The following is a 10,112-nucleotide window of genomic DNA, read 5'->3' as shown; positions in this document are numbered from 1 at the left end:
CAATTTATAATGCCAACTAATCTTACAACTAATTTACCAAAAATAAGCCAACACAAAATATACTAACAATTATAAAAGAAATTAATAATTATAATGATAACAACAACAACGAGAGCAACAGAACGATAATAATAAGAAAGTGTCCAAAGCATTTAGAAAACTCAACTACACGATGCATCCAAACAACACTCACATTTCTTAATATCCTAAGAAATTTCAAACCAATTACACTGACAAATGACAAGTGACTAAATTGTAACCGGATAAAGAATGCAACCTAAAACGTTTACCATGTTCTTTTTCTCAAGCAATATGGAAACAAACAAATAACCTAGACCAACCAAAACAAACATTAGGGAAATAAATCTTGGCCACACTTCCATCTTTGCCACAACTTAAAAATATGGACATCAAAGCCCTCTAAAATTTTGACTGCAAATTTAACACCGCGTTCTTATCCACTTGGAAAGCTTTTGCAAGAATATTGGGAGAGATGTCGGGATTAGATCCAAACACCGCATTCGCGACGGTAATGACCCCCGGATTTTGGCTGCTCAAAGCTGCAATGGCAGCGGCATTTCCATAACCGATGTTTCTCTGGAAGTGAACAAGACCAATTGGGAACACAAACACATCACCCTTATAAACAACTTTTTTAATGAGACGGTTTTCCGGGTTGGAGGTGACAAAACCCACTTCGAGAGTGCCTTCAAGAACTGTCAATATTTCAGTTGCGCGAGGATGCGTGTGTGGTGGGTTAATGCCCCACGGTGCATAGTCAACTCGGGCAAGGGAGATTCCAAGAGTGTTTAGGCCTGGAATTTCGGCCACGTTCACAGCAGTAACACGTGATCCAACTGCGTTTGATGTGTTTCCTGCTATGTGAAGCCCACTGAAGAAGAAGTTTTGGGCCTCAACCATCTTAGAGTCTTTGCAGCTGAGCCCGTTCACTAGTACTGTCCCAATGAAGCAAAGTAAATAAAAGTGTCAATTTAGGTTACCATTTTGATGTCTAGTGTATATTCATTCATGCTAAAATTTAACTTATGAATTAAGTTTTAATTATTTCCCATTAGAGTAATAAATTTAATTACCAACTCTGTCAAAGTGGTTTTTTAAAATTCCTCTAAATCAGACAAACTGCTAATAAAGTCCAGTTATTAATTAACTCGTATCAGTTTTATGTCTAAATTAAACATGAATATCTTCATCACAAAAATGGTATTCAAAAATATTCCTATAATTCACACGAAACTTAGAAAGATTTTAAAAAATGAAACCTGCATAATTTATAGTTACTCGTGTTGCGGTAAGAAGAAAAACTAGATAATGAAATTTGTTTCACGAATCGTACATATGTAATTTTCCCGCAATATATAGCATAAAGAACTTTTGAATTTCGTTAACAGTACTATTAAAATTCATATTGATCACATTCTTGATTATTGCAAGTTGTAAATATTTAAGGACGACTTTGTTATTGTAACGTACCTGGACCATTAGAATCTGCGACACAGAAATCTTGAAGAGGACTAGGCTCAGATGCGAAGGTAATTGAACAAATCATAGCAAATAATCCTAGCATAAGTAATCCACGAGAAGACTCCATTGTGACGTTACAAGTTATTATTGATAACTGGAAATACCTAAAATAAATAAAGAGACTTTTGCGTAGAACTTTGTAAGAAAGGAAGTTCTCTCTTGAACTGTGAAATGAGAACCAAATAGACCTGCTTTTATAGGAGGAGAAGACGCGGGATTTCAACTTTGAATTGAAGAAGTCTGGTCTTCATCAAAGATAAGATTAAACCGTTTAGCATTCGCATACAACAAAACAAGGATATATATATATATATATATATATATATTGCAATTTTTAATTTGCTAAATAGTTTGTCATGAATAATTTCTTTATATATATAATGCTCGCCGGCGCCCATGCATATGAAAAATATCAGGCCTAGCCAAACTGGAGAATTCACACTTCCTTCTATGGACTTGGTAGTTTGGCAAGCTGATCAAAAAAATTTTATTTAAATTTATTTTCTTTTTTTTACAGGAATATTAATTGTCTATTGATATAAATGATACAGCTTGTTGAAACAATATATATTATGAGTACAGTTTCAATATTTGAACGCTTAACTCAATTACCAGCAAAATAAGAGACGTGTAATGTTATGGAAGTGCATTATTGCAAGGCGGCAGCCAAGCTCTTTATAACGACTCTGGGATTGAAAACATAAGAGCTAATTGTATTTAATTATTATTTATTGCGATATATATTCGATTGAAAAGAAAATATCATGCACAAATGTCTAAAAAATTTTCGTGTATTAAGCATTTTGTTTCACTTTCTTGTCATATATATTGCATCTAGTTAGCAAAAACAACGCACTATAGAAACATATATGGATGAACTGTTAAATAGCTAACGCACACAACAAGCTAAGAGCTGTTGGCAGAAATAAATAAATAAACGAACAGAAAAAGGAGCTAATTATCAGCTTACTGTGTTCTTTATCTTAGTATAGCTTATGGATTATATTCGTACCATTTTTAGCATGTTAATATGGGATATTCAGATATATCATACCGCATTATCTTATGATAAGCACATAAAAAATTAGTCAATAAGCAATTTAAATTTCTTTCTCGATGTGGCATGATATGATTGGTTAAACACACATTGTGACACATAATTAAACAAAAGATCTGAATCTGTTAATATGACTATTTTGGCAAATGTTAATTATATCTTATGTATTTTTAAATAAAGGGGATATATGTGTGTGTAGATACACGCACGCATTATATGTGCACATACTTTTGCCTATGATGTTATGGCAGCATGCTCAACAATAAAAATGACATACCATATCACCATTTTTTATGTTAAATATACAATTGACATTAGTATTTATTACAAATAATCTTATGTCGTCTACATATGTCATCTATAGAAAGAAAACAAAAATTACTCAAAATTTTTTTAATTGCTTTCTTAAAAGTAGTACCCTGCTAAATTTAAACAATTTATTACTTGTTTTGTAAGCTTGTTTACATTACCTGGTTCGGCTATGCCAACCCTACTTTTAACATGATACCGTCTACGGCCTAGCCCTTTTCTTTATGGGTCCGTTTGAAATGTATACTTAAACTATGATTTTTGATTCTGACGTTTGAAATTTAAATTTTTTGTAAGAGAAAAATATTGTAACAAAATTAATCATTTGAGTTTAAATATATGAAACAAATGGACCCTATATGTTCTTTAAAAAAAAAAAAAAAAAAAAGAACCATCCACAATAGTACGTACTTGACTATTTTCCCAACTTGAATCCCGTTTGCTTCTAACTTGAAGAGCATGAGCTTCTTTACAAGATGATTATTGATGATAGAACTAATAAATAATAATAAGAATAAAAATCTCAACTGAGTAACGACCCACATTTAGACCCCATTCATTTCGTTAGTTCGAATCACAACTCAAGTATAGGCTACAGTATTTTCTCTCATAAAAATTCATAGTCAGCTTTTTCTGCTATAGTGTTTTCAACACAAGAATTGAATTTTTTAACTCAAGTTCTCAACTTAAACAACGAAACAAATGAGGACCATTTGCATATTACACAAACAAAAGCGGGTTTAGTAATTAAAAATCTTAGCACCATACATGAATTACAAAATTGAACCAATCCAAAGTGCTTATAATTTAAGAATCACTGAAAAGAAATAACTTCCACTGTCCATATGTGTTACAAATACGACTCAAATGAAAACAATCAAATCGACCAACACATGACGAGTCCAATTACATGAAGCAAATAATAGTAGACACCATCAATAATATTCCAAATGAAATAATTGCCTTGACATCATCACGCAAGTTTTGACTACTCAAAACTTGGATTGCACACCTAGAACTACGTTTTTATCCACTTGGAAAGCTTTTGCAAGAATATCGGGAGAGATGTCGGGATTAGATCCGAACACCGCATTCGCGACGGTAATGACCCCCGGATTTTGGCTGCTCAAAGCTGCAATGGCAACGGCATTACCATAACCAATGTTTCTCTGGAAGTGAACAAGACCAATTGGGAACACAAACACATCACCCTTATAAACAACTTTTTTAATGAGACGGTTTTCCGGGTTGGAGGTGACAAAACCCACTTCGAGAGTGCCTTCAAGAACTGTCAATATTTCAGTTGCGCGAGGATGCGTGTGTGGTGGGTTAATGCCCCACGGTGCATAGTCAACTCGGGCAAGGGAGATTCCAAGAGTGTTTAGGCCTGGAATTTCGGCCACGTTCACAGCAGTCACACGTGATCCAACTGCGTTTGATGTGTTTCCTGCTATGTGAAGCCCACTGAAGAAGAAGTCTTGGGCCTCAACCATCTTGGAGTCTTTGCAGCTGAGCCCGTTCACTAGTACTGTCCCAATGAAGCAAAGTAAATAAAAGTGTCAATTTAGGTTACCATTTTGATGTCTAGTGCATATTCATTCATGCTAAAATTTAACTTATGAATTAAGTTTTAATTATTTCCCATTAGAGTGATAAATTTAATTACCAACTCTGTCAAAGTGGTTTTTTAAAATTCCTCTAAATCAGACAAACTGCTAATAAAGTCCAGTTATTAATTAACTCGTATCAGTTTTATGTCTAAATTAAACATGAATATCTTCATCACAAAAATGGTATTCAAAAATATTCCTATAATTCACACGAAACTTAGAAAGATTTTAAAAAATGAAACCTGCATAATTTATAGTTACTCGTGCTACGGCAAGAAGAAAAACTAGATAATGAAATTTGTTTCACGAATTGTACATATGTAATTTTCCCGCAAGATATAGCATAAAGAACTTTTGAAGTTCGTTAACAGTACTATTAAAATTCATATTGATCACATACTTGATTATTGCAAGTTATAAATATTTAAGGGCGACTTTGTTATTGTAACGTACCTGGACCATTAGAATCTGCGACACAGAAATCTTGAAGAGGACTAGGATCAGAAGCGAAGGCAATTGAACAAATCATAGCAAATAACCCTAACATAAGTAATCCATGAGAAGACTCCATTGTGACGTTACAAGTTATTATTGATAATTGGAAATACCTAAAATAAATAGAGAGAACTTTGCGTAGAACTTTGTAAGAAAGAAAGTTTTCTCTTGAACTGTGAAATGAGAACCAAATAGACCTGCTTTTATAGGAGGAGAAGACGCGGGATTTCTACTTTGAATTGAAGAAGTCTGGTCTTCATCAAAGATAACATTAAACCGTTTGGCATTTGCATACAACAAAACAAGGATATATATATATATATATATATATATTGCAATTTTTAATTTGCTAAATAGTTTGTCATGAATAATTTCTTTATATATATAATGCTCGCCGGCGCCCATGCATATGAAAAATATCAGGCCTAGCCAACTGGAGAATTCACACTTCCTACTATATATGGACTTGGTAGTTTCGCAAGCTGATCAAAGATTTTTTTATTTAAATTTATTTTCTTTTTTTTTTTTTGATATGAATGTTAATTGTCTATTGATATAAATGATACAGCTTGTTGAAACAATATATATTATGAGTACAGTTTCAAAATTTGAACGCTTAGCTCAATTACCAGCAAAATAAGAGACGTGTAATGTTATGGAAGTGCATTATTGCAAGGCGGCAGCCAAGCTTTTTATAACGACTCTGGGATTGAAAACATAAGAGCTAATTGTATTTAATTATTATTACTTGCTTTCTCAAAAGTAACCCCGCTAAATTTACACAATTTATTACTTGTTTTGTAAGCTTGTTTAAATTACCTGGTTTGGCTAGGCTGAACCCACTTTTAGCCGGGATACCGCCTATGGCCTAGCCCTTTTTTATGGGCCATTTAGAGGGAATACTTAAATTATGATTTTTAATTTTAACGTTTAAAATTTTAAACTTTTTGTGAGAAGAAAATATTATAATAAAATTAATTATTTAAATTTGAGTATATGAAATAAACGGACCTTATATGTTATTTAAAAAAAAAAAAAAAGGACCATGCACAAGATTACGTGCACTTGGCTGTTTTTTCAACTTGAATCCCTTTTGCTTTTAACTTGAAGAGCATGAGCTGTTTTTTACGATATGATAATTGATGATAGAACTGGTAAATAATAATAATAAAAACCTCATTTGAGTGACGACTCACATTTAGATTTCGTTCATTTTACTAGTTCGAATCACAACTCAAAGTTCTGTAACTGTTACAGTATTTTCTCTCACAAAAATTCAAATTCAACATTCTCTTCTATAGTGTTTTCAACACATGAGTTCACTTTTTTAACTCAAATTCTCAACTTGAACAAGCGAAACGAGTGAGAACCATTTGCGTATCACACAAACAAAAGCGGGTTTAGTAATTAAAAATCTTAGCACCGTACAAGAATTACAGAATGGAACCAATCCAAAGTGCTTACAATTTGCGAATCACTGAAAAGAAATAACTTCCACTATCCATATGTGTTACAAATACGACTCAAATGAAAACAATCAAACCGACCAACACATGACGAATCAAATTACATGAAGTAAATACTAATAGACACCATCAAAAATATTCCAAACGAAATAATTGATAACCCTTGACATCATCACGCAAGTTTTGACTACTCAAAACTTGGATTGCACGCCTAGAACTGCGTTTTTATCCACTTGGAAAGCTTTTGCAAGAATATCTGCAGAGATGTCGGGATTTGATCCGAACACCGCATTGGCAATGGTGACAACCCCCGGATTTTGGCTGCTCAAAAGCTGCAATGGCAACTGCTTTGCCGTATCCAATATTTCTCTGGAAGTGCACAAGGCCAACTGGGAAAACAAAAACGTCTCCTTTTTGGAGAACGTTCTTAATGAGACGGTTTTCTGGGTTGGAGGTGGCAAAACCCACTTCGAGAGTGCCTTCGAGAAGAGTCAATATTTCAGTTGCGCGAGGATGAGGGAGATTCCAAGAGTATTGAGGCCTGGATTGGGCCCACATTCACTGCAGTCACGCGTGACCCAACTGGGTATTTGAAGCCCACTCATGAAGAAGTCGTTGGGCTGGACAAGGTTGGAGTCCTTACAACCAAACCCATTCACAAACACTGTAATTATATTATGATAATGTTTCATCGCTACAAGGATTAGATTATAAACTAAAAGAGATAAATATGGATTAGTTGAATAAGTTGTAAGAAATTATGGCCTCATTCATTTCATTGATTCAAGTTTTGTTACAGTAAAAAGTTCTCAAAAACAATCACATTTAACTCTTTTATTACAATAAACAATCACAGTAAAAAGTTCTCAAAAACAATCACATTTTCCTTTGTTTTTAATTAGCTTCTTAGAGGAAGACATTTTGTCCTTTGATAATTATATGGTTTTTGTCTTCGTCTTTTTCTCTTAGTTTTTGTAGAATAAATGCCATTTTATTTTATTTTATGAAGTAGTAGTATTTTACCTAATTATTAATTAGTTGATAATGTGCATTATTTTATTAAATTTTTTAATGGAAGAAGACACAAAGGTGATAATCGTCGATATTGAAAGAGTTTAGGAATTATTTTGCTAAGATTAAAAAAATGAATGATTAAATTGTCACTTACTAAATAGTTTATAAACCACATGTGCCAATTGCTCTAATCATTAACAGGTTTTAATGATAACAAATAGGAAATTTTACATTTAATGTAACTCTTTTTCTAAAATTTTAAATTATCATGCAATCGATATATGATTATTTCTGTCAAACTTTTTGAAATTGTGTTATCAATTTTCATGTTAGGGAACAAAAACTGTCAACAAAGCAAAAGCTTAAAGACTAATATGCCAAAATTAAAGAACACTTATAGGATAAATCCCTAGAGAAACACATAGGTGTGCTCTAAGAGAAAACAGAGTAAAAACCAAACCAAATAGTGCAGAAGAAAAAAAAAATAGTTTCACATTTTTTTGGAGGCAAAAAGAAAAGGGAACAAAAAAAGCAAATAAGAAAAGTGCATTAGTGTTTGTGAATCACAAAGCAATGTCCACATTTATTCCGTACGAAATTACAAAATAAGCATAAATAAGAACGAATCTGCTTTCACACAATATAATTTCCTGCCAACCGAAAACTAAGCGTGCGTTTGGAAGGAGGATTCGCTTTATAATTCGTGACTTTTTCTCTCACAAAAAATACACGTAAAACGAGAATAATTCTGAATTCATGAACCAATTATTTGATAAGTGAATAGAAATGAAATAAAAAAATACCTATGACAGTTGCATAGCCCTATGACGTACACGATTAAACGTGTCTAAAACTTAGACTGGATATTTAAGACAACATTCTTATCGACTTGAAAAGCCTTGGCAAGAATATCAGCGGAGATGTCAGGCACAGATCCGAACACAACATTTGCAACCGTATTGATCCCTGGATTTTGGCTGCTCAAGGCAGAAAACGCAAGCGCATTACCATGACCAATGTTTCTCTGGAAGTGAACGAGACCTTTTGGGAAGACGAACACGTCGCCCTTCTGGAGAACCTTGGTAATCAAGCGGTTTTCTGGATTAGAAGTGACAAAACCCACTTGGAGAGTGCCTCGTACAAGGGTTAACACCTCGGTGGCTCGGGGATGTAAGTGTGGTGGGTTTAGGCCCCATGGATCGTAGTCGACGCGGGCCAGGGAAACGCCCAAAGTGTTGAGCCCTGGAATTAGGTCCACGTTTATAAGAGTCACACGAGATCCGACGGGGTTTGATGTGTTTCCTCGAATGTTGAGACCGCTGTAGAAGAAGTCATTCGCCTCTACGAGCTTGGGGTCCTTGCAGGCAAATCCATTCACTAGCACTGCATTAATTATACAATAAACAAGTTAATTAGGTAGGTTCTACTTTCTAAAAAAACTATTAAGGCCCGTTTAGTTCGTTGATTCGAGTTTTTAATTCGAGTTAAGATATGACTTTATGTTAGAGCTTTTTACTCTAACAAAAAAAGTTAAATGTGACTATTTCTGAAAACTTTTTACTGTAACAAAACTCAAATTCTAAACTCAAATCAGTTAAATGAACGGGGTCTTAATTTTAACTCTAAGAGTCTTTTATAAGTAACTAATAATAAATGGTACATATCTATTAGTTATTTACTTCTAACATTAGCATTACCTCTACTATAAAAAGGGGGGTTTTTTTTTGCCATGAATATTGTGAAAATTATCTACACAACCAAATTGGAGATATGTGGTTATTACGCAGTATTTTCTAAGACATGAAATCCCTTTGGGAACAAATTGTACTAAGTTAACGATTAATTCTAATCAAATTTTTGATATAGTTAAAATTAACCTCTCTCATGAAAGTTTATAGCTTCGTCACTGGTGAGGTGCGAAAATCTAAATTCATAAACTTTAACAGTAAGTTCAACGATTTTCTCTTTTTTCTCTTTTTTTTTTTAATGGAAGTTATAAATAATGTTAAAATAGCAAACCAATGATCATGGGATTAGTTTGCTATTCTAACAAATAAGAAGGTAAAATTTACTGAAAACTTCAATGATGAGCATATCATATATACAATTAATGAAGTTAGATTCTTATCATGTCACGTCATTGAATTTTTTATATTTAATGAGTAATCAGAATGGGACGTAATCATTGAAAACTCATATAGCTAATATACAGCACGACATACATACCCGAACTGTCGGGATCTTTGACGCAGAAATCTTGGAGTGGACTAGGATCATATGCAAAGACAATGGAACAAGTTATTAAAGCAAACAATCCTAACATCAGGAAAGGAGAAGCCATAATCGTCGATTACGAGAGAGCAAGGTCTTTTTGCTTTAAACTTATCAGCAACGAGGAGATAATATTCTTACTTGAATTGCCAAAGAACACAGATGAAACTCCTTTTTATAAAGAGGGAGGACATGAATACGGTACGTAAAATTGTTATCTTGCGTTGAAAGGGTCTAGTCTAGTCATGGTCCATAATAGACCTAGTAACGAGTATATAGTAATAATAATATCATGTAAGTTACAAAAACATGAATACAACCCGCCCACTAAAAACAAAAAAAAAAAAA

The 10,112-nt window shown here is 33.4% G+C and overlaps 3 protein-coding genes and 1 pseudogene across 5 annotated transcripts; all 4 read right to left on the bottom strand.

Annotated features, from left to right (window-relative positions):
- Positions 1–420: 420 nt before the first annotated feature.
- LOC112092005 (putative germin-like protein 2-1) lies at positions 421–1,609 on the bottom strand. 2 transcript variants are annotated; one of them, XM_024167058.1, is made up of 2 exons: positions 1,488–1,609; positions 421–892 (listed from the first exon to the last, which is right to left on the bottom strand). In XM_024167058.1, the coding sequence occupies exons 1-2, from the start codon at positions 1,607–1,609 to the stop codon at positions 421–423; spliced, it is 594 nt and encodes a 197-aa protein (XP_024022826.1). The 2 variants fall into 2 exon arrangements, with proteins under 2 accessions (XP_024022826.1, XP_024022825.1); XM_024167057.1 differs by having other exon boundaries at positions 421–956; positions 1,492–1,609.
- Positions 1,610–3,900: 2,291 nt separating this feature from the next.
- On the bottom strand, positions 3,901–5,089 carry LOC112091997 (putative germin-like protein 2-1). Of its 2 annotated transcripts, none has more exons than XM_024167019.1 (2): positions 4,972–5,089; positions 3,901–4,436 (listed from the first exon to the last, which is right to left on the bottom strand). In XM_024167019.1, exons 1-2 carry the CDS (start codon positions 5,087–5,089, stop codon positions 3,901–3,903), a joined length of 654 nt encoding a protein of 217 aa, XP_024022787.1. The 2 variants fall into 2 exon arrangements, with proteins under 2 accessions (XP_024022787.1, XP_024022788.1); XM_024167020.1 differs by having other exon boundaries at positions 3,901–4,392; positions 4,991–5,089.
- Positions 5,090–6,670: 1,581 nt separating this feature from the next.
- On the bottom strand, positions 6,671–7,171 carry LOC112092003 (annotated as a pseudogene).
- Positions 7,172–8,273: 1,102 nt separating this feature from the next.
- Positions 8,274–9,834, bottom strand: LOC21411523 (putative germin-like protein 2-1). Its single transcript, XM_024167007.1, has 2 exons — positions 9,720–9,834; positions 8,274–8,876 (listed from the first exon to the last, which is right to left on the bottom strand). Exons 1-2 carry the CDS (start codon positions 9,832–9,834, stop codon positions 8,341–8,343), a joined length of 651 nt encoding a protein of 216 aa, XP_024022775.1. The 3' UTR covers positions 8,274–8,340.
- Between the last annotated feature and the right edge of the window lie 278 nt (positions 9,835–10,112).

Source organism: Morus notabilis, unplaced genomic scaffold (genome assembly GCF_000414095.1).
Source record: "Morus notabilis unplaced genomic scaffold, ASM41409v2 Scaffold276, whole genome shotgun sequence".
Lineage (NCBI taxonomy): Eukaryota > Viridiplantae > Streptophyta > Magnoliopsida > Rosales > Moraceae > Morus > Morus notabilis.
The sequence above is the reverse complement of the archived record's forward strand: the minus strand, read 5'-3'. Positions and strand labels throughout refer to the sequence as shown.